This window comes from Squalius cephalus (assembly GCF_949319135.1).
Source record: "Squalius cephalus genome assembly, chromosome: 21".
NCBI lineage: Eukaryota > Metazoa > Chordata > Actinopteri > Cypriniformes > Leuciscidae > Squalius > Squalius cephalus.
This window is the reverse complement of record NC_137142.1, coordinates 162,637-187,558: the sequence shown is the minus strand read 5'-3', so window position 1 is coordinate 187,558 and position 24,922 is coordinate 162,637. Positions and strand designations below refer to the sequence as shown.

The 24,922-nt window shown below is 41.7% G+C and overlaps 1 protein-coding gene across 1 annotated transcript in view; it reads left to right on the top strand.

Annotated features, from left to right (window-relative positions):
* Positions 1-24,922, top strand: part of gtf2a1l (general transcription factor IIA, 1-like) — a 42,705-nt gene continuing 17,783 nt past the window's right edge. The window contains exons 1-6 of the mRNA XM_079854869.1: positions 1-278; positions 10,416-10,517; positions 11,180-11,300; positions 15,388-15,434; positions 15,674-15,767; positions 16,672-17,153. Of these exons, the coding sequence (XP_079710995.1) occupies positions 255-278; positions 10,416-10,517; positions 11,180-11,300; positions 15,388-15,434; positions 15,674-15,767; positions 16,672-17,153 (870 nt within the window). The 5' untranslated portion in view covers positions 1-254. The remainder of the gene's footprint in view (positions 279-10,415; positions 10,518-11,179; positions 11,301-15,387; positions 15,435-15,673; positions 15,768-16,671; positions 17,154-24,922) is intronic.

Here is a 24,922-nt window from a genome sequence, read left to right as displayed (position 1 = left end):
ACGCGATCGGTTAGTGACGCCAGTGCGCGTGGAAGACGCTCGAGTTTCCCTCATTTCGTGTGTTTCAGTATAATAATGTTTTCTTCACCTCGTTGCGTCATCATTAAGGATTTATACATAAGTGTCTTACTTACGGTCCATTGTAAATTAATTTAATAAAGAAGTGGGGTTCATAAACTCTTAATTGGCGACCAGTGGTGAGTGAGTGTGTGTGCGCGTGCCAGTGCCAATACTAACCAACGAGTGAAGGCGACATGCTTTCTAACGCCAACATTCTGGTGAGTAATCACTTTATTTACTATTTCCTTATTTTAGGCTATAGTATAAAAAATCATTAGCAAAACTTTGGGGTTGTAATGTTAGTAGAGTTGGGGTACTCCAGCGCATATCAACACTCCCGTTTTCCCCGGGAGTCTCCCGGATTTCACACCCATCTCCCGCCCCCTCCCGTTTTGTTATTTCTCCAGTGAAACTCCTGTTATTTGTATGGCCCAAACGTCGTCGTTATATGAATAATCCCATTAATATATTATTCCAAGGGTGTCCAGTTGCAGTTTCATTTGTTACATTTATTACTTTATTAAATGTCTGTCTGTAGTTTTCATAGTAGCCTATACTATATACATGGTTTATTTCATTTGTCCTTTTGCCTGTAATAAACTGTTAGACTGTTTACCTGTGTTCAGTAAGCTTGAGAACTTTTACTTGTATTAGTTAGGCTAGTATTAGTTATTTCTGTTGAAATTAAATAAAAAACAACAACAACAAAAAAAACATGGTGGCAGCTTCTAGTTTCAAAGAAAAATAATGTTTCTAGCACATTCTGTGCTGTCCGATGTGTCGCCCTCTCTGATTGCTGTTTCACCGTCGCTGGCCACGAGCCCTGACTGCTCTCCTTCATCCCATTCCTGATTAAACTGGGCAAACACCTTCGCAGATCCACACGGTTGCGCCTGTATAATGTGCCATCCACATCCACCACATAAGACCACGGATTCACTGTTCCCAGACACTGGCCTCTCCGCCACCGTCCCGTGCGGTCTCCAGGCAATGGCTTCATTCAGATGTGTTCGCCGACATTGAGCTCTGGGAGGTCTCTGGCTCTCGCGTCCTAATGGAATCCGCCATTTCCACCTCAGTTTCTCCAAAACTCCTTCGACCAGCTTGGGGAAAAGCAAACTGTTTGTCACGGGAAGTCCCGTCCTAAGTCTGCGGGACATGAGTCGCTGTGCCGGACTGCTGTCCAGTCCCTCCGTGTGCGTGTTTCGCCAGGCTAGCACTGCTAACCATGGGTCTGTTCCGGCGGGTTTTGCCCTCTTACAGAGCGATTTCACAATCTTCTCTGCAGATTCGGCCTTTCCGTTAGATTTTGGGTTCTGGGATGAGGATGTGACGTGTATGAACTCCCACTGGGCCGCAAATTTTCTGAACTGTTCACAAGCGAATTGCGGCCCGTTGTCAGTGATCACTTGATCTGGCTGGCTGTAACACGCAAACTGCACTTTGCAGCGTGTAATGACTGTGTCCGCCGTCAGATCTGGCAACTCATCAATTTCCCAGTAATCTGAGAAGTGGTCCACTATGATCAGAAATTCTCTGCCACCGTACGCATACAAGTCCATACTAACCATTTGCCAGGGGCACACAGGGATTTCATGGGACATCATCGTTTCCTTTTGCTGCTTGTGCGCATACTCGTTACACGCAGGACAGTTAGCCACATAATCATTTATCTCTCCTCTCATGTTGGGCCAGAACAGCGTTTCCCTCGCCTGTCTGTAACAGGCAGGGCCGGCTTTGCCGACAGGCGACACAGGCGGCCGCCTGGGGCGCCATCTGCTGGACGGGGCGCAAAATTGCAGAATTAATTTTTTTTTTTTAAATTTAATTAAATGTATCGTATTATGAAAGCTGTGCACACGCTGTACACTTTTACTGTGCACTGTCCACACACTGCTTGTATTTGTCCATTTTTTTTACTAGATTATACAATCCTAAAAAACGACTGAGTCACTCTGACAGCTGTCAAACTCACGCGCGTTGCTCAGCTACCGGGAGTGGCGCGAAAACATCTGACAGCTGGTTTTAGCGCTTTAAATGATGGGGTAAAAGTCCGGGGGCGCGCGCGCCGTACCGGTTTCAAGTTACTCACTGATCAGCTTCGGGGCGCATAAAAGGATCGGAACGAAGACAGCGGAGGACCAGGCATGGACTTTACTGTGTGTGCGTGTGCGTGTGTGTGGTAGTCGTCCACGAGGGGCTGCTGCTTTTACTTTCGTTTTGTCATTTGCGTATTAAAGTGGAATGAGTGGCCGACTAAAAGTGGCCGACAGCAAGTGGAATGTGTGGCCGACTAAAAAAAATTATTTTAACTATAAGCAACCCAATTTGTCTAGATCTGTATTATTTCCTTTGTATAATGAGCTTAAATATTGCTGCGCAGTCGTGTGATTTAGTCAGCTTGATTAACATTATTACAATGTATTCCTATTTAACTCTGATATGTAGCCTATATATATATATAAGGTCCTCGAGTCGAATGTGTTGGAATATTTCACCAGCATCAGCCTTTTCACAGTTTGTATCACTCCGCTTGTCTGTGTTTGCGCAACTTGCATCATTAAGCCAGTAGGTGGTGACAAGTGACTGTCTTTATGAGTGAACAATTGAAATTTAATTGAACTGATTTAATAGTGCCAAAAACATTGATTAACTCAAGAAAGAAACAAGTTGCTGAAACCAATCTTTAATGCTAAAAAGTTTACATCTATGCAAAATAATCCTTGAAAGATTTCTCATTTAAGGCCATTCCTGTTTGGAATATGTGATTGTGTATTGTCAACTATAAGCAGAAACATTTTGCATTTCCATTTTGTAGTGTGGATCATTCATTTCAACATTTATCCTCATTCTCATGTTTAAGAATCTGTTATCTTGACAAATAATTTATGCTACTGCCCACTGACATGCTTTTAAAGCTATTGTTATCAAAAAATGTTGGCCTTCAAACACCTTAAAATGCACATATGTAGGTCAGAGAAATCAAAATTTTCTCAGGGGAGCATGCCCCCGAACCCCCCTAACTTTCGCCTTGGGCACCAAATAACCTAGAGCCGGCCCTGGTAACAGGCTTCTCCTCCAATATGAGTGGCGTTGTAGGGCTGGGCGATATATCGCATGACATTGTTATGCGCATCTCGTCAGTAAAGCCGGTTCCTTGATTAGTAGTAAATCTGAAAAGCTGAGCCATATCGCATTATCACGGACGTATCGACGTATCTTAATTTGCGTAGCTGTGTGACAGCAGGAGTCAGGATGTGTACATTCACTAAACAACGGAAGCAGAACAGTAAAATATATACGCGCAGGCGCAGCACTTGACAAAGAAACTTGCATGCATGAGAAAATAAAGCGCGGGACGTGCTCGCGCTGCCGGCTCAGACCTTGAAGCGCGCGCACACGCTGACAGCATACGATCGCGACTTCAGTTCTCTTTCGCGGATTATTAGGTTTGAATAGTCAAAAATGATATGTAAAAATGCACGTCCTGGCGAGTATTCACGCAAACACAGTCGGGTATGTCTTTAGTGAACGTAAACCGTTTGTAAAAAGAAATCGTATATGTTCCAATGTATTGGATACGTGCAGGTCTTAAAGGGCCGGACCGGCAGCGTAATATTCTGTGTGATTAATGTTAATCCAACAACAAAAGAAAATGGACAGTCACCCAATGCTTGACTGAATAAATTTAATCTGTTTATTAAGAATCAGTCTATAGTTAATTTATAGAGTGAAGACCTTATTTTTTCAGCTACAGAAGGTCTATTTAGCTTTCAAAAAAGAAACTAAGCACTATTTATTTTATTTGTCTCTTATAGTATTTGTCATATTGTTTGTAATTTGCTTTTTTTCTTTTTAATAACAAAGATACAATTAAATTAAATATCTATATTATAATTATAAAATTACATGTAAAAAATATTAAATAACTCGTATCATGAAATAAGATTTTGATCATCCTAACCTGTTCAGAGTTGTGAAAGGTTTGTAAATGTTAGCATGATTGATAATAATGTGATTGTTGTAAACATCTCGGTAAGGACGTTCACATGACATGTAATTATTATTATTATTATTATTATTATTTTTAATAAAGGGGAGGGAATGGTCATAAAGCAGGGCAGGAACATGCTGGTCATGTGAGTTTTTAGCTTTTTAAAATTAATTTATAAAACAATGATTTGTAAGTTCTGTCATATTTTTCAATTACTTTTACCGGTTTAGTTTTTTTGCCGTGGTATCGGTTCAGTATCGGTATCGAGGTATTTTGGTCTGGTATCGTATCGAAGTCATAATTTTGGTATCGTGACAACACTACGATATATCGCCCAGCCCTAGTGGCGTGAATGCGATTGAGCATTGCTGCTCTCAGTGCCTTCGGTGTAATGGCACACTGACCTCTACAAAGCACACCATCCTGAATGTTCAGTTCATCTCTGAATGGCCAATACTCGCGCACCGAGAGCGACACGTTTCTTTGAGCTCAGGCCAGCCAGCTAACACGATCTTTGCCAGCTCCTGCAATGCGTCGTCAGCTCTGGTCTCAGTTACAGTTTGACGGAGACTGACTTCTGTCACGTTGAGGTGTAGGGCTTGGTCTATGAATGAGAGCACGGCCTTGGCGCTGTCCATGGGACTCACAGTATGTTGTTGTGGTCCGGGCTCGTTGGACGCCTGCTTGTCGAGCGCTGCCCTGCTCGGCGTATCACTTATGGACCTCTCTGGACCAGGCTTGTACACGACATTCAGGTTGTTGTTTTGAAGCTGTAACAACATGCTTTGGAGGCGTTTGGGAGCACTCAAAAGTGGCTTCTTAAAAATTGTCACAAGGGGGTTATGGTCGGTTTCAGCAGTGATTGTCTCCCTGCCATGCAGATGGTGGTGAAACCTCTGACATGCGAACACGATACTCAAGCATTCCTTCTCAATTTGGGCATAATTTTGTTCAGTTCTCGTAAGCACCGGAGAGGCGAAAGCCACAGGCTGTCCTTGCTGCAGCAGACAGCAGCCCAAACCGTTCTTGCTGGCGTCGCTTTGTATTGTCACTGGCTTGTTTGTTATAATACTTCAAGACGGGCATGTTCGTAATCATACGTTTTATTTCTTGAACCGCCTCGTCGTGTTTAGGGAGCCAATGCCACGCTACTTCCTTGTCCAGAAGCCTGCGAAGCGGCTCGCATACCTCTGAAAGCCGTGGGAGAAACTTAGCCAGATATTTCACAAATCCAATGAAACGCTGAACTGCTTTTACATCCTGCGGTGTCTGCATTGCCAGGACTGCTTTCGTCTTTTCTGGGTCAATTCGTAATCCTTCCGCTGATAGTATGTGCCCATGAAAGTGCACCGCTTTGAGTTTGAATTGCACCTTTTTTTCCGCTCAGCCGGAGTTTCACAGCTCTGCATCGCTCCATCAGAGCGCGGAGATTTCTGTCGTGATCTAACTTGGCCTCTTCGTCCGAGTCACCGCAGCCAACAACCAGTATGTCATCCGCTATGGGCTCTATGCCTCGGAGTCCCATCAACAGCTCGTGCTGCTTACGCTGATAGATTTCTGGTGCTATGGCAGTTTACACCATCTCATCCGCCCCCATGGAGTCCCGAAAGTTGTCATTAAGCTGCTTTCATTATCCAGTTTACAGTGTAGAACAGACGTGCTTTGGGTAGCTTATACAGAACGTCTTCCAGTGTTGGCATGTGGTAGTGTGATCTTTGCAGTGCTTGATTCAGGTGTTTTGGGTCTATGCATATTCGTTTTTTTATTTATTAAGCAGGTTTTTAAATGACAATGTGCATGACATATGAAAAACAACACAACCTGCTTTTTTCAACCATAAGAATGAGTAAAGAAAATGTATACAAATATACAGAACACTCTTAACACTACCCAACCCAAAACATCCCATACACCCACAAAAAAAAAAAAAAAAAAAAAAAATTATAATAAATTGTTTATATATATATATATATATATATATATATACACATACATACATACACACACACACACACACACACACACACACACACACATACAAATAATGAAAAACAAAAGTCAAATCTCCAGTGAAGGTACAGTCTCAACAAAGGAGATAATAGGTCTCCACACTTTATAAAATGAGTCAACAGAGTCCCTGATGGAGTGTTTAATTTTTTCCAGATGTAGAAAGGACATTAAGTCTTTCAGCCAAGAAAGATTAGAAGGGGGGCATGAAGATTTCCAATGCAACAGTATTCGTCTTCTGGCTACCAATGAAGCAAAAGCAATAATATCAGCATGACGTTTGTTGTACAAGCCATCAACCGGTGTCATTCCAAAAATCGCAATTATTGGGCAGGGTTTCACAGGGACATTGAGAGCCTTTGACAGTGTATCAAAAAAAGAAGACCAGTATGAATACAATTTAGGACAGGTATAAAATGTATGAGTGTGATCTGCTGGGGAGAGCGAACATCTATTGCACCTATCATCTTCTATTAAAGAAAGTTTCTTCAATTTAGCTTTGGTGAAGTGAATTCTGTGAACAACTTTAAACTGAATAAGATTCAAGCGAGCACAAATGCAGACAGAGTTAATTTTAGCTAGAGCATTATTCCACAGCTCCACGTCAAGCTCCAGACCCAGCTCTCTCTCCCAGGTTCCCTTGAGTGCAAAAAGAGGAGGGAATTGCGAAGATCGTAACAAGCCATAAATTGAGGAGATATGGCTATGCGATTTCGGGAGAGACATTATATTTTCAATTAAAGTTTTCATTGGCTGATGAGGGAAGGTATTAAAGTGTGCTTTAGCAAAGTCACGCAATTGAAAGTAGCGGAACAAATTGGATCTAGATATTTTGAATCTACTCAACAAATCATTGAATGACGCAAAAACATGATCATCAAGAAACAAATCATGAAATAGAACAAGGCCCTTCTCTCTGAGCTGGGCAAAAGTTGAATCTAAAGTAGAAGGAACAAAAAGATGGTTACCGCAAATAGGCATTAAGGTGGACAATGAGTTTAATTTAAAATGACAACAAAACTGTTTCCAAATTTTGAGTGATGAAAGCACAATTGGGTTGGTGGTGTATTTAGAAGGCCGTTTCAAATTGGGATCAAAAACTAATGCCGATAATGAGGATGATAAGCAGGAGTTAGCTTCCATTATACACCAATCAATGGGTCTATGCATATTCTTACTTTGTCTGGCTTGGCTATGACTACCATGCTGCTGATCCATGGTGTGGGTTCTGTGACATTTGTGATGTGTCTGTCTCTCATGTACTTATCCAGCTGTTCTTTTACTCTGGCACGTTCTGTGGTGCGCATTACACAGGCGACACGCTGCTGTCGAGCACAAAGCGGACCTCTCCTGGGACTGACTCGACTGGGTCATTAAACACGTCCTTGAAATTGTCAGTTGAATGTTGCTTTGTGAAAGGCACGTTGGAGTATGCAATCAGTCTATGAAGCTCTTCTGGGATGGAGTCCTAGCCGCTCACATGTGTCACCTGAGAGTAATGGCTCTTGATCGGCTTCGACCACTTCAAAAACTAGCTTGTGTTTGGTGCTCTTTACGGTGCATGCTGTGTGAAATCGCCCCAGGGAAAGCATCGTGGCACCAGAATACAATTTGAGTCTTGTTGTGCTCGGCTGCAGTGGGCTTTCTGGATCCAGTTTCTCTTTGGTTATACGGCTCATAACGTTACAAGGTGCTCCCGTATCTAGCTGACAGGCCTGCTTTCTTTTATTAAGCATCAGATTAACGAACCATCTTGGACCTAGGGACTTTACTGTGTCAATGCATTCCTCAGCAGCGAAGAGTCGACCCTCGCTGTAGGGCCCTTGCTCATCCTGACCAACATCCATCATTACATTCACTCTGCCGGACCTGTCGGCTCTCTGACGGGCTCTACAAACCTTAGCAAAATGATTCAATACACCACATGATCGACAAGTCTTTCCACATGTGGGGCACTGATCTCTGCCTTTCTTGTGACCACCCCCACAACAGTTCACCGTTCTGAGCATTTGCTCGTTATTCACTTCACCATCCCTGCGTATCAGCCTTTGTGCTTGTGCAATATTCACAGTGTCACCGACTGTGTTGTCGATAGCTTTTACACGTTGTTCCGTGGCTTCTGCCAGTCGGCATATTTCGACAGACTGTGACAAAGTCAGCTGACGTTCACGCAACAGGCGCCGCCTGGTGTACTCATTGTCAATGCCCAGGACACGTCCATCACAAATCATTTCGTCTTTGAGCTCCCTGTATTCACAGGTTGATGCTCGTTCCCGCAGCCTCGTCTATATGTAGGGCCCTATAATTTCCGCGATCACGGAATCGCGGAATTGGCAAATTAACGCGGAATCTAGTGTCAACGCGGAATTTCGTGGAATTTTACATATTTGTAAAAAATTCTGTTTTTGTGTGGGAGAAAAACGTATGTCTGAGGAAAATCGCATATTACTGAAAGAACGAGCAGAGAGAGAGGCCCGGTCGCGCGCGCGTCTTCAAACTGTCTTGCTCTCTCTCACTCCCTCGCGTTTATTAATCTAAATCAATTGAGAATTGACACAATGGTAAAAGATCAGAAGAACGAAGTTTCACGTGGAGCATTCTGACATTTTTTTCCTGAATTAGGCTACCACTGGGTGTGAATTGTGCCAAAAAAAAACCTTTTTACCTTGCCTTCTTCTCTGAAAAGCATTCCGCCCATTCAGCTGACATAAAAACACTTTCAATAAACTAAACAAAACCTATCCAATGATGAAATGTTTTCTGTGTTGACAAATCTTGTGCGATGTCCTAAAACTGCTGGGATAATCACACAACGCGTACAAGTCTGCTAATGATACGTCCGATTCGTGAACTAATGACTCCTTTGAACCGATTCACTTTAATGAATGGTTAAAACAACTGATCTGTCCATCACTGAATCGGTTCGGTGTAATCGGTAACACTTTACAATAAGGTTCCATTTATTAAACTCTAGTTAACTAGATCAGTTAACATTAACTATTAATAAACTGCACTTCTACAGCATTTATTAATCTTTTATTAATGTTAATTTCACCATTTAGTAGCCTACATTATTTAAATGAAAAGTTGTATTTGTTAACATTAGTTAGCTTAATGTACTGTGTGAAGTAACATAATAAAAATATAGGGTTAGGGTTAACTAAGATTAACAAAGATTAATAAATACACAGTAACAAATGTATTGCTCGTGGTTCATGTTAGTTAGCCTAATATGCACTAATGTAAACAAACCAAACCACATTTAACATCTCTTTAATGAGAATTTTGTTTGTTACCTCAATAAGGGTCATTCCTATTTTATTTGTGCACATTTTAATCATTAACATTAAAAACACTCTTTTTACAACTAAAATAACAGTAAAGGGTAAAAAAAAACTGAATTCCCAAAAATTAAAACGGAAAAAACGGAATTTGGGAAAAAATAAAACGGAATTTGGGAAAAAATAAAACGGATTTTATAGGGCCCTATATAGGCTCATCCACCTCCTGCTTGGAACAACCGAACATGTACCTTTCGTAGATCACATTTTCCGCAGGCTTGAAGTAGTCCCCCAACGCATCTAGTATGGTTTTCGGGTCCTTCGTTTGTTCCTCGCTCAACACAATATTATGACTGTAGATATGCCGACATTCATTACCCATTACCTCTTTGGGCTTCTCAATAAGCCCGGTAGCTAGTTCATAGTCCTCGAATTCCGCTCTGAAATTGTTCCAATTTTTGGATATGTCCCCTGACATCCGCATGCCCTCAGGGGCAGGAATGCTGTTTAAAGCCATGTTCAGGATCTAGTGTTCACTTCTGACACCATGTTTGCAATGTGTAATAAACAACCAGGAGCTGAGTCCATGTGCCTCTTTATTTAGCATACGCCATTACAACTGCCCGCGAACCGGGACCAACAACACCACAACAGGATACCTACCATATATGGCATTTCACTGTAACAGACGCAACTGTGCACCTTTTGGACAGCGCATCAAGAACCGGATTAATCCGGTACTTCGGGACCACCGGTACTTAAGAAAAGCGGGTACCGTAACGGTTTAATTTGTTTTGTACCGACTTGGTACCGAAGTACCGGGTCTTTTGACAACACTAGTCTGTCATAATAAACCCACCCAACACACCGCCTGAAACGAGAAGAGCTTCAGTAGCACTGGATGTTCCCATTCTCCACTTGAGGTTAAGGTTTAAAAAAAAAGATTGACTTGATGAAACACAGTATTGTCTAGTTGGACTCGATTCTGACTCTACTTAGGTGGACTCAAACTGAATATTATGAGTTAGTGTGAAAGTATAGGATGAGATGTTTGAATGTGATTGATGTTTCAGCCGAAGCTGTATCTGTCTGTCATCGAGGATGTGATGGAGAGTCTCAGAGAGTTATTCTGTGATGAAGGAGTGGATGAACGAGTGCTGGACAACCTCAGACAGGTCAGTCACTATCAGCAAACACAAGAGAAATGAGTCACTATCAGCAAACATCTAGCGTAGCGTTAGTTCTGGCAGGTCACGTTAGTCAAGCTCGCATCAGCTGACCCTCAGCTGATCCACATCTACCTATAGGAATACGATGCCTATCACCGTATACATATATAAGCTCCTCAGTGTTATCAGCAGCTATCGCGTTTCTCAGGAGCGAATTACCCTCCTCCATCCCCAGCTCCTCCTCTCGCCCAGTCAGAATTTGGCATTCTGATTCCCCTTGAATCAGAATAAATTATCGAATAATGTTGTACTTTAAAATCTTGAATTAAATATATACAAACTTCATGTTGGTTCTGTTCTGTTTACCCCAAGGGGGGTTATTGCTGCTCTCCCTGCTCTTATCCATGCCAGACTGCATGGATGCGCAGGGAGTTCTCGCCCAGAACGGAACCATACCGCCAGTCCAAACTGTATGCTAATTGTCAATCATATTTGACGATAGTGGTCCTGACAGAAACAAGAGAAATGAGAGTCAATCACAGCAAACACAAGAGAAATAAGGTGCATTAAGAAAGCTTGCCAGTTGAACTGATTTCTGGCGGTGATTATCACTGTGCGCAGAGATCGAGGTGTGTGTGTGTGTGTGTGTGTGTGTGTGTGTGTTTCAGCTCTGGGAGTCGAAGGTCATTCAGTCTAAAGCTGTGGAGGGTTTCAGTAAAGACAACAATCCATCCAACTTTGTTCTGCAACTACCAGCAAACTTCACGCAGACTCTCCATAAACCCAGCGGTCGGTCCTGATCTGAGATCTGTGGAAGTCTTGTTGTTCTGTAAAAGTGCAGTGAATGTACGGTGCGTTTACACTGAACTCAAACACTGGAGCTCGTCCGCTGAGTCTGGGCCATTTCAGTTTACAATCTTCCCAGCGTTACTCGTCGTAATGGCTTTTTCACTTAAATTAGAGAGCTCTACAAGTCAATCCTTTCTATTAATAATTCCAGTTATGGCGCTCTACAATTGTATTCTTACAAGTAAAACTTGTATTCATTAGATCCAAAACTTGGATCTAATGTGTCATTGTGTCAGAATAACAGCTTGGATATGTTTTGTTATTGAAAAATAAGATTTAATCACTACATTAATTCATATCTTTATACTGTAGAAAATATTAAAGAGCAAAGAAAACACACCAGTAACTTGCTGCTGGTCAACGTGTCTGGTATGATAAAGTTTACCAGACAAATTATCACCTTATTTTGGTGTTTATTTTGCACTGTAATGAATGCAGAAGTTGAGCTACATATAGGCTAGTCGTCACTGACAAAATATGTTTTAAAATTAATTTTTCTCTGTCTTTTATCCACCATCATGTTTGTTTTAATTTCCCAATAACTACATACAGTGGGGAGAACAAGTATTTGATACACTGCCGATTTTGCAGGTTTTCCCACTTACAAAGCATGTAGAAGTCTGTAATTTTTATCATAGGTACTCTTCATCTGTGAGTGACGGAATCTAAAACAAAAATCCAGAATATCACATTGTATGATTTTAAAGTAATTAATTAGCATTTTATTGCATGACAAGTATTTGATACATCAGAAAAGCAGAACTTAATATTTGGTACAGAAACCTTTGTTTGCAATTACAGAGATAATACGTTTCCTGTAGTTCTTGACCAGGTTTGCACACACTGCAGGGATTCTGGCCCACTCCTCCATACAGACCTTCTCCAGATTCTTCAGGTTTCGGGGCTGTCGCTGGGCAATACAGACTTTCAGCTCCCTCCAAAGATTTTCTATTGGGTTCTGGTCTGGAGACTGGCTAGGCCACTCCAGGACCTTGAGATGCTTCTTATGGAGCCACTCCTTAGTTGCCCTGGCTGTGTGTTTCGGGTCGTTGTCATGCTGGAAGACCCAGCCACGACCCATCTTCAATGCTCAATGCAAAGGTCTCGCGATACATGGCCCCATCCATCCTCCCCTCAATACGGTGCAGTCGTCCTGTCCCCTTTGCAGAGGAGCATCCCCAAAGAATGATGTTTCCACCTCCATGCTTCACGGTTGGGATAATGTTCTTGGGGTTGTACTCATCCTTCTTCTTCCTCCAAACACGGCGAGTGGAGTTTAGACCAAAAAGCTCTAGTTTTGTCTCATCAGACCACATGACCTTCTCCCATTCCTCCTCTGGATCATCCAGATGGTCATTGGCAAACTTCAGACGGGCCTGGACATGCACTGGCTTGAGCAGGGGGACCTTGCGTGCGCTGCAGGATTTTAATCCATGACGGCGTAGTGTGTTACTAATGGTTTTCTTTGAGACTGGTCCCTGCTCTCTTCAGGTCATTGACCAGGTCCTGCCATGTAGTTCTGGGCTGATCCCTCACCTTCCTCATGATCATTGATGCCCCACGAGGTGAGGTCTTGCATGGTGCCCCAGACCGAGGGAGATTGACCGTCATCTTGAACTTCTTCCATTTTCTAATAATTGCGTCAACAGTTGTTGCCTTCTCACCAAGCTGCTTGCCTATTGTCCTGTAGCCCATCCCAGTCTTGTGCAGGGCTACAATTTTATCCCTGATGTCCTTACACAGCTCTCTGGTCTTGGCCATTGTGGAGAGGTTGGAGTCTGTTTGATTGAGTGTGTGGACAGGTGTCTTTTATACAGGTAACGAGTTCAAACAGGTGCAGTTAATACAGGTAATGAGTGGAGAACAGGAGGGCTTCTTAAAGAAAAACTAACAGGTCTGTGAGAGCCGGAATTCTTACTGGTTGGTAGGTGATCAAATACTTATGTCATGCAATAAAATGCAAATTAATTATTTAAAAATCATACAATGTGATTTTCTGGATTTTTGTTTCAGATTCCGTCACTCACAATTGAAGAGTACCTATGATAAAAATTACAGACTTCTACATGCTTTGTAAGTGGGAAAACCTGCAAAATCGGCAGTTTATCAAATACTTGTTCTCCCCACTGTATGCATATATGTATAACTACATATATGGAATTTATATGTGTATATGTGTTATATGCGAGAGAGCGAGATGATGATGATGATTTATATATATATATATATATATATTATATATAATATGAATAATCAGAATACACTTACATTTAGTAAAAAATGGGAATACTATCAGGATTACAATGGTTTCATTTAAAATGAAATAAATTAGTATTTTGTTATAATAACGCTATATTAAGCGCTGCTCGATTATAGTCGCGACTCACGGGAGCGCAGATAACACCTGTCTACAGTTATTCTCCTCAGATGCAGATAAGTTATTAATTATGATGCTTCCCGCGGGAAAAACATTTTCATGTCTGGAATTTTCACAGTTATTTTTCAGTTATTTATCACACTGTGCAACTAGCACAGAAATCATGTTAGCTCAAATTTAGTGTTTGTGATTTAAAATTCTATAGTTTGTATGATTGCAGTTGTATGTAAGTTTCTAGAGGAAAATTAGCTGGAAAAGTGGAACTCAGTCAGTGAAATCAGTGAAAAAGATCACGGCCTTGATCAACATGCATTTTAAAATAAGTATTTTTTTCTAAAGTATTTTTCCAATAAGTATTTATTATTTAATAAATAAATAAATAAAAATACCATACTGTAGTCACTAGGTGTCTCTATAGCCTTTTATATATGTATATTGCTTGGATTATCTCACTGAATACTTTTTTAAGAAGTAATTTGTAACTGTTACGGAATACATTTTAAAAGTAACCCTCCCAAAGCTGTCAATATCACATTCGTGATCACACTGATGCGCTGATATAAATCAGCATTCTTGCTTGTGTGATATTACATAACTATATTATGTTACATATAAAACATTTTTTGACTTTTTTTGCTTTTGGAATCTCAAGTCGTGTTTTTGTATGTTTTTTTTGCTAAGTCAGTGACATCCTCGATAAAATCAGGTTGTATATCGTTAATACAACAATTGCACTATCATGCATGATAAGTGTCGCACACCCCTCGCCCAAATTTCCTCTGCATTATTTTGTGAGTGGATAATGCAAATAAAACAAATATGATTTTATAACAAAAGTATTTTACATCCAATTAATAAATAAGCATATCACTGGGTATATTTATCATTTCTGAGTGAGTGTGAATTTAACTTTAAAAGAACTTGCAATACATATCCTTCCTATATTTCTTCTCTATAAAGCATAATGATTTTAATAAACATCCAAAAATAGTATTACTAATGAAGTAGTGCTGAATAGAGAGCTCTACAACTGCATCTCTAACTCAATTAGAGAGCTCTGCAGTTATACATATCTTTAATGTGTTTTCACTAGTAAGAATTGAATTAGAGAGCTCTGAAATAAAAAATGAATGTAAGTCAATGGGTTAGTTGACTTATAATTACAGTTGGAAAGCTAAATGAAAGCATCCAATATATAAATGAAATGACAGACGTACTAAATCCAGCAGAAACTCATGTTTATTGCTTATGACAAACGTCACAAACGTTGCCATGCTCAGATCCCTGGTCAATCCCACAAGCCTCCAGCGAGAGTCTTGCTCAGCACTCAACATAATTATCTGAAAACGCTCACTTCACAGCGGTGTAAACGCACTGTCAGGTCGTGTGACCACCAAAGTGTTTAGGTGATGACGGCTGTCCAGCTCTTTAATTATATTTTGTCTGGTTGTTGACCTGTTACACTCATGGCCAACGAAATGCTCCTCCAAGCATTTTTTTCACATTAATACCTATTTTACCCAAAGTAAATCACGAGCACTGTCACATCTCACTGCATTCTTTTACTCTCACACTTGTTGTCCACTTTGTTTAGGACACTTTCGCTGTTTTCTCTGGTCGTGTGCTTGATGTTTTCCTCTCTTTTCTCAGTCGTCATTCCAGCTGCTCGGAATGTGCAGAACTTCACCACCAAAACAGTATGTCAACAAACACTGTCCTCATCGCTTAAAAATGTGTGGCCATTGCCAGGATACCTGTACATTTTCTTTTTCCACTCATTTGATTTAAATCCACTTTCACAGCTGTTTAATATAGAAAGGTCGTCTGTGTTCATTAATCAGCATTATAACGTCTTTATGAAACTCCTGTTCATGTTGATCTTCTAAGTTTTGAAATTGTGAATGTGAAACGAAAATGTGTTTTCCATGACTTTCAGAACAGCTGTAGTTCTGTTGCCACATTCTCTCTGCCGCCTGGAATAACATATCCAGTCCAGATTCCAGCTGGCGTCACACTGCAGACGGCCTCAGGTGAGACTCAACACCACGCTCAACTCCACGTCCACGCTCAACACCACGCTCCACTCCACGCTCAACACCACGCTCAACTCCACGCTCAACTCCACGCTCAACTCCACGCTCAACTCCACGCTCCACTCCACGCTCCACAACATGCTCAACACCACGCTCAACTCCACGCTCAACTCCACGCTCAACACCACGCTCAACACCACGCTCAACACCACGCTCAACACCACGCTCAACACCACGCTCAACTTTTGAGCTTACACAGGAGTATAAATTTAAAATGTCTCTAAACTGGCTATTTACAAAGTGTGAAGCATGGGAAATTATGACAAATGCACTAAAATAAAAAAAATATTAAGGTTATTTTTCGTATTCTAAGAAAACGAATGAAATCTAAAAATAGGCAAATGTTTCTCAGCTTATTAGGTTAGGTAAGGTAAGGTAAAACTTTATTATCCCACATGGAGAAATTTGTCTTGGACCATCACCCATGCTGCAGTCAGTACACAACACACAGTAATCAACAAACCAGACAATAATAGAACGGAAAAAAAATATATATATACAATTAGGTCGAAGCTCTGACTGCATGGTGTGCAAAAGTCCTGAAGGGTTTAGCTCCAACACATACAGTGCCTGTAGTTTTAAAATAAGCCTGAAAGACATGATTAGCTGGATTGGGTGAATTTAATTAGGGTTGAAGCTACACTCTGCAGGGCTGTGGCCCTCCAGGAACTGAGTTTTGCACCCCTGTAACAGTTTCTTTATTCCCACGGACAAGACTTAGTTGAAGAAGACCACTGTCTAAGACTTTGAATCCCCCATTCCAACCACTCGATGTAAATGAGCTGAAATAATGGCTTAAATAATGTTTAGCTGTTCTTCCCTGTTCCTCTCTCACCTTCAGGTCATTTCTACAAAGTAAATGTTCCTGTAATGGTCACGCGAGGAGCTCAGCATGTCATGACCCGACCCGCTCCGACCTGCATTGAGCAGAATTCCAACCCGGTTTCTCGTCCCATGGCCGTTGCTCGCAACATCCCGGCCCATCTGTCTGTTCCCTGTGCTCCAGTGCCATCTGGTTGTGTAGCGTCTGAGACCCTGCCGAATCCTCCGCAACCGTTGCACCATCAGCTCTTCCAACAAACCGACGACAAACCCTCCCCATCAGCCTCTGACAGTCAGAGCGAGTTTAACCTTGACGGCATTGAGTTCAGCCCGCAGCCCATCGACATGAGCGCCTCATCGTTCTTCACTCCGCCAGCACAGGGGCCGCGCTCGGATTATCCCCGGGATGTGGTGGAGACGCCCTTAAAAGAGCCAGATGGAGCAGCTGATGAATCAACTGCTCTTCCAGATTTGAAGGCTGAAACGAGTCATGACATTAAGGTAAACTTCAATGCAACATGCAAGACACCTATAAATATGAAACCAGTGTTGTGTTCTAGTTGTTGTGTCTGTCGTTTCTAAAGGGGAGTCGTTTCTAGTCGTTTCGAAGGGGTGGCATACCAGTATACAGTCCTACCATTCGGACTGTCTCTGGCCCCATGCACGTTTACAAAGTGCGTGTACACAGAGCTTTCCTTCCTGAGACAGAAGGGGAGGCGACTTGGCCCAGTCAGAGGAAGAATTAATATCTCACAGATCTGTGCTCCTCAGCCATCTGGAATGCCTAGGACTCAGACTGAATATAGCCAAGTGCTCACTGTCTCCCAGCCAGAGAATCGCTTTCCTGGGATTCTAGACTCAGCCCTAATGAAGGTGTGGTTAACCCATAAGCTTCGTTCAGAGCCTTTTCCCCCTCAGAACTTTTTAGAAGATGCTAGGTCTTATGGCCTCTGCATCGCCAGTTCTTCCGTTGGGTCTGCTGAACATGCAGTACTGGCTGAAACCCCAGGTCCCAGCTCACGCATGGCGTTCAGTTTGCCTCCACGTCAAGGTGTACCACGGCTGCATCAGAGCCCTGGCCCCTTGGAAGGACCCCAATCGCTATCAGATTGGTGTAAAGAAGGGGTTGGTCTGGAGGAGGAAGGTGGTCTTCACACTGTGTGCGAGGGCAGACCGACTTTCGGCTCCTGGTCGAGCACGGAAAAGCAACTGCATATCAACTGCCTTGAAATGATGGTGGTTTTTCTGGCCCCCAAAACCTTCCTACCAAACTTAATAGGACACCATGTCCTAGTCCAGTCGGATAACATGGCAGTGGTGTTCTACATAAACCACCAGGGAGGACTCAGAGGACTCCTATTGTGGGCACAATGCAACCTGCGCTCTCTGGGGGCAATGCATGTGCTGGGTAGACTGAACCAGGGAGCAGACATGCTGTCCCGAGACAACGTGTTCCCAGGGGAATGATCCCTCCATCCTCAGACGGTTCAAATGATCTGGAGCATCTTAGGGAAGACAGAGGTCGACCTCTTCACCTCTGGAGCCAACTCTCTCTGCCCAATATTCTTTACAAAGAGCATGGATGCGCTGACCCACGAATGGCCCAGCCTCCACCTTTAGCCCAGCCCAGCCTCTTCCCCGGTCGCGCTACTCCCTCAGGTTATAATAACAGTCACAAGCCTGTTACAGGGTAAGTTCTCTTCCTCACCACTAGGGGTAGTAGAGGGCAACGTGTGTGTGTATAACTCATGTAACATGGTAGAAGGACTGGGTGTTTCATGCAAAGGCTGAAGCATGGCCTTGCCATGTAATTGTTGAGTCCTGGTTGAGAAACATTTGTTTTATGCTCAACTTTAAATAGAAGGACTTGTTTGTTCTGGAGGATTATGGTCTGTGAGAAGAAGAATATGTGAGGAAGTTTTATAAGTTCCTTGATGCATGAAGCTCTTCAACTCATCATATGACAATCACCTTTATTGTCCATGGACTCTGTTATTGAGACAGTAAGAATATGGATTAAGACTGATCGTTTTCTGAGGATATACTGGACATTATGGGACTTTGAGGAATTCAGATAAGACTTTATTCTCTCTATTATCCTTACTTGCATCATCCATGGACATTGATTGGTTTTGAACTCTATATACATTTTTTGGTGTTGTGGTTTGGGGTGAATAATTGTGATGGAAGGTTGAACTGAATTGATTGGTGTGAATGTGTTTTTTTGCTACTAAATATAAACTAAGATTTTGCATTCAATGACAGTCTTTGGTTTATGTTTATGCTTTGTTAAATGGACTGTTATTGCAGTAGGTTTCCTTTATAAAAAAAAAAAGTTGTATTACTGGTTTTGGGTTTAGTTAAATCAAGAACGGTTAGATCAATGGTGCCCGAACAGGGACCCTATTGTATTTAATGTTTATTGTTCGTTTGACATAAAGAAAATGGCAAATCAAAATCAGCATATTGAGACTGAGGGTGAGTGCGAACCTGATGCCCAGCTTGACTTTACCACTGAAACATTCGTCACCAGGAGGGAGCCTATTCGAGAGATGATCAGCACATTCAGTGAACTGTATATCGACTCCGAAGATGAGGAGGAAAGAGTTGTTGAGGATGTTGATGAAATTTCTCCACCATATCCACCACCTCCCCCACTTGAAATGGAAGAAAGAAATGAGTTCAACTCTTTATCTTCTGTTTTTGACAGTTTGGTGCAGCTAGAGGAAAGATTCACAAATATGGAACGAAGACTTATACATTTTTTTAAGTAAAGACTTAAGAATTTAATAAAAAGGTGGGTGAAGGTTTTTTTGCAGATGCAAGAAACTGGAAGACCGATTAAGCTATCGAATGGAGAGAGAATGTTCAAGAATTCAGCAAAAACTTGAACTTAGTATCCAAGACTTGGGTCGCTCAATGGTAGACTGTTTAAAACGAAGAGACACCCAGATTGATAAGTTAAAATCTCTCATCCCTCTGAGGTCAACCCCAATTCATCCAGCCCATAGTTCTATTCTACCTCCCTCAGTTTCCCAAGTCAATTACCAAACCTATCAAGTTCCACCAAGTCACACCCAGATGTCTGTTTCTGGAATCCCTTCAGCAGTTCCACCTGTAAAAATAGAGTTCCCAAACTTTAATAGCAGTGAAGATGATGATCCAGTTGCATTTATTGAGCGATGTGAGGAATATCTAACCATTCAACCACTGTCTGACAATGAAATATTAGCTTCTCTTACCTCTGTTTTAAAGAACACAGCAAAAGACTGGTGGGTGGCTGAGAAGAGAAATGTACAGACCTGGGAGCAATTTAAGAAAGTCTTCCTGCGTTCATTTTTAAATGAAGACTATGAAGATGAAACAGCTAGAAGGCTCCTAGAGAGAAAACAAGGTGCACAGGAGAGCATACGAGATTTTGCTTTATAAAATAATAGAGATTTTTCACTATAGAGCCCTTTGTTTAAAATGGAAAAAGAATATGTCAGAAAAAGAGATCTTGCAATCCATTCTTAGAAACTGTAACCCCCGTTTGGCCAGCCTACTTCGTGGAACAGTACGAGATGTTGGTGAATTAGTCAGAATTGGCACACAAATTGAGAAAAAATTGGAGGAATCAAAAAGGTACTGGAATAATGTTAACTCTGAGGCTCAAAAGAAGTTACAACTTAACCGAGAAACAGTTCCTAAACCTCCCCATGCTAACACTAGTGTAATGCAATCTAACCAAAGTTCTCCAATGCAAGATCCGAATATGATTACTTTGCCTATCTTGCTGAGAAACAGGTACCTACAAGCTGTCATCGATACAGGAAGTACCCTTTCTTTGATCCAGGAATCCTGTTGGAGACAATTGAAAAATCATGAGGTATGGAAATCAAGTAATGGACAAACATTTCTTCTGGCAAATCTCTCTTCTGCCTCTTAGGAAGAGAGCATATAGAGTGTCAGTATCCAGACAACAGTTCACTGACAGCATATAGAGTGTCAGTATCCAGACAACAGTTCACTGACAATGAAATTCAAGAGCTGTTAAGCAAGAATATTATTCGTCCCTCAGTTTCTCCATGGGCTTCACCTGTTGTCATTGTACCTAAAAAAAGGAGGTGATTTGAGATTGTGTGTGGATTATCATGGAATGAATACAAAAACCCACTTGGATGGTTATCCCATTCCCCAGATCCAAGATATATGGAATCTTTGCATGGAGCATCGATATTCAGCACTCTCGATCTGAAAAGTGGGTACTGGCAGTTAGAAATGGAACCTGACAGTATTCACAAGGCTGCATTTGTAACAGCAGCAGGGCAATTTGAATTCTTGCGCCTTCCATTTGGCCTTAAAAATTCTGCAGTGTCATTTCAAAGGTTGATGGAGTTTGTTCTCAAAGACATTAGAGGGAAGTGTTGTTTTGTTTACATAGATGATATAGTAGTGTATTCGAAAAATGAACAAGAACACTTACAACATCTGGATCAAGTCTTCAACCGTCTCCAACAAGCTGGTCTTACATTGAATCTCAAGAAGTGTAACCTTGTGCAACGATCACTTGCCTTCCTAGGCCATGTGGTATCTTCTGAAGGAATAAAAACAGACCCTTCTAAAGTTGAGGCTATTTGTGATTTCCCAGTACCCCAGTCTCTCACAGACTTACAAAGATTCTTGGGATTGTCTGGATGGTACCACCGTTTTATTCCAAATCTGTCTGAAAAAGCCGCACCACTTCATTCACTAAAGAAGCAAGCAAGCTACGTGGACACGGACCGAGGCATGTCAGCAGTCATTTGAAAGAATCAAGCAAGACTTGTCGAGAGCTCCTGTTCTTATCCCTCCCGATTTCAATAAACCTTTCAAGGTACAAACTGATGCAAGTGAAATTGGCCTCGGAGCTGTGTTGACACAAGAGATTGATGGACAAGAACATGTGATTGCATATGCATCTAGACTTCTCGAGGAGCAGAACAATCATACTCTGTATCCGAAAAAGAATGTCTTGGTGTTGTGTGGGCTATAGAAAAATGGAGAAATTATTTTGAAGGAACACCATTTGAGGTAATCACTGATCACGCCGCTCTAATTAGGGTCTTCCAACATACCAAGCCTTCCTCCAGATTAACTCGCTGGACAATTCGACTTCAAGGTTATGAGTTTAAGGTTAAGTACAGAAAAGGACAGTGTAACATTGTACCAGATACCTTATCCCGAAGTTTAGACCCTACCTCAACACACATGATTGCCATGGTCAAAGCCACCAGAGATTCTGATGCCCCAGCAAATTTGCCTGTTGACTGGTCAGACATTGCTACAGCACAACAGAATGATCCAGAAGTACAGGAGTTGTGCATAAAGGCTAAGTCACAGACAAGTTCAGATCCATCTAGAATTAATTGTTATTCAAAATGGATTCCTGTTCCACAGTGCACCAGATGGACAAAGAGGGCCAAAGTTACTGCTAGTAATACCAGCTTGTTTACGACCTGAGTTTTTAAGATATGCACATGACAACCCATTAACCGTCGCGATAGGCTCGCTTTTTTTCTTATCAGTTCAAAAGAGACTCAAAATACTCTGTTGACTTTGATCTTACAAACAAGTTTCATACATAATTCGATCCTGTTAAGTGTGTATTATTTTTGTGTATACTCACAATAAAAACAAAGTGTTGTGCTTTTTGCCAAATAAAGCAAAATAAACATGATGCGAGTTCAACCTTCTCTCTGTCAGTGAAGTCCATTCTGAAACGCGTCCGAAAATGAACTAACTCAGCGAATACTCAGTCAAACAGTCATACAGGCACACAGGCATGAAGCTTGAATTCTCTTCTTTTAAATGAAGTAATTCATATAAAAAAACAAATATTCTCAGTTTATGTAATATGTATGAAAAGAGAGAGATGTCAGTCGTTCTCATCTCATCTCATTAAGTTTTAATGTGACCCCGCCCATGGAGAGCGCGCACTATTCAAACGCAAATGATCTGAGGCGATCCACGCAAACCTGTGAAACGGCCACATCAGCTGGATAACACACACAAATGGCACAAATACTGTTTAAAAATGAATCGCGTTTTTGTGTGTGAATGAATGAACAGCTTTCACCAAACTCTATTGCTATACTGAGATGAGTAAAAATCGACTACAAAAATCGGATAGATTATAAAGTTTTTACTGTAAAATACTGCCACATCAAATAAGCTTATAATGTTGCCAATTTCTGCTCATACAGCGGGGGAAATAAGTATTGAACACGTCACCATTTTTCTCAGTAAATATATTTCCAAAGGTGCTATTGACATGAAAATTTCACCAGATGTTGATAACAACCCAAGAAATCAGTACATACAAAGAAACCAAAACAAATAAGCTCAGAAATTAAGTTATGTGTAATAATGTGAAATGACACAGGGAAAAAGTATTGAACACATGAAGAAAGGGAGGTGCAAAAAGGCATGGAAAGCCAAGACAACAGCTGAAAACTATTAGTAATTAAAAAGCAATCCAGCCCCCTGTCCGTGGAAATTAATAACAGCTGGTTCAGTCCCAACGGATGGCCTACAAAAAGGTCTCATTGCCAAGGTGTCACACAAGACACATCTCATGATGGGTAAAAGCAAAGAACTGTCTCAAGACCTTCGCAACCTAATTGTTCCAACACATAATGATGGCATTGGTTATAGGCACCATTCTAAGCTTCTGAATGTTCCAGTGAGCACTGTTGGGGCCATAATACGCAAGTGGAAAGACAATCATTTCACCATAAATTAGCCTCGACCAGGTGCTCCTCGCAAGATTTCTGACAGAGGAGTGAAAAGAATAATCAGAAGAGTTGTCCAAGAGCCAACACCAAGGTGTATGGTGTTTTTAGGGTAATGTGCAGTGCCATTTCTCCTCCAAACATGGTGTGTATTATGGCATCCAAACAATTAAATTTTGCTCTCATGTGACCACACTAAATTCTCCCAGTATTTCCCTGGCTTTTCCAAATGTTGTGCAGCAAACTTTAAACGAGCTTCAACATGCTTTTTTTCTTCAGTAATGGAGTCTTGCGTGGTGAGCGTGCATACAGGCCATGGAGGTGGAGTGCATTACTTACTGTTTTCTTTGAGAACACAGTACCTGCTATCTGCAGGTCTTTTTGAAGCTCTCCACAAGTGGTCCTTGGCTCTTGGACAACTCATGTCAATAGCACCTTTGGAAATATATTTACTGATGTGTTCAATACTTATTTCCCCCGCTGTATGTATGTGTATATATGTATATGTATATATATATACATAAATAAGTATTTGAACACCCTGCTATTTTGCAAGTTCTCCCACTTAGAAATCATGGAGGGGTCTGAAATTGTCATCGTAGGTGCATGTCCACTGTGAGAGACATAATCTAAAAAAGGGTTTAGGTCTGGAGACTGGCTAGGCCACGCCAGAACCTTGATATGCTTCTTACAGAGCCACTCCTTGGTTATCCTGGCTGTGTGCTTCGGGTCATTGTCATGTTGGAAGACCCAGCCTCGACCCATCTTCAATGCTCTAACTGAGGGAAGGAGGTTGTTCCCCAAAATCTCGCAATACATGGCCCCGGTCATCCTCTCCTTAATACAGTGCAGTCGCCCTGTCCCATGTGCAGAAAAACACCCCCAAAGCATGATGCTACCACCCCCATGCTTCACAGTAGGGATGGTGTTCTTGGGATGGTACTCATCATTCTTCTTCCTCCAAACACGTTTAGTGGAATTATGACCAAAAAGTTCTATTTTGGTCTCATCTGACCACATGACTTTCTCCCATGACTCCTCTGGATCATCCAAATGGTCATTGGCAAACTTAAGACGGGCCTTGACATGTGCTGGTTTAAGCAGGGGAACCTTCCGTGCCATGCATGATTTCAAACCCTGACGTCTTAGTGTATTACCAACAGTAACCTTGGAAACAGTAACCAGCTCCTCCCGTGTAGTTCTGGGCTGATTTCTCACCTTTCTTAGGATCATTGAGACCCCACGAGGTGAGATCTTGCATGGAGCCCCAGTCCGAGGGAGATTGACAGTCATGTTTAGCTTCTTCCATTTTCTAATGATTGCTCCAACAGTGGACCTTTTTTCACCAAGCTGCTTGGCAATTTCCCCGTAGCCCTTTCCAGCCTTGTGGAGGTGTACAATTTTGTCTCTAGTGTCTTTGGACAGCTCTTTGGTCTTGGCCATGTTAGTAGTTGGATTCTTACTGATTGTATGGGGTGGACAGGTGTCTTTATGCAGCTAACGACCTCAAACAGGTGC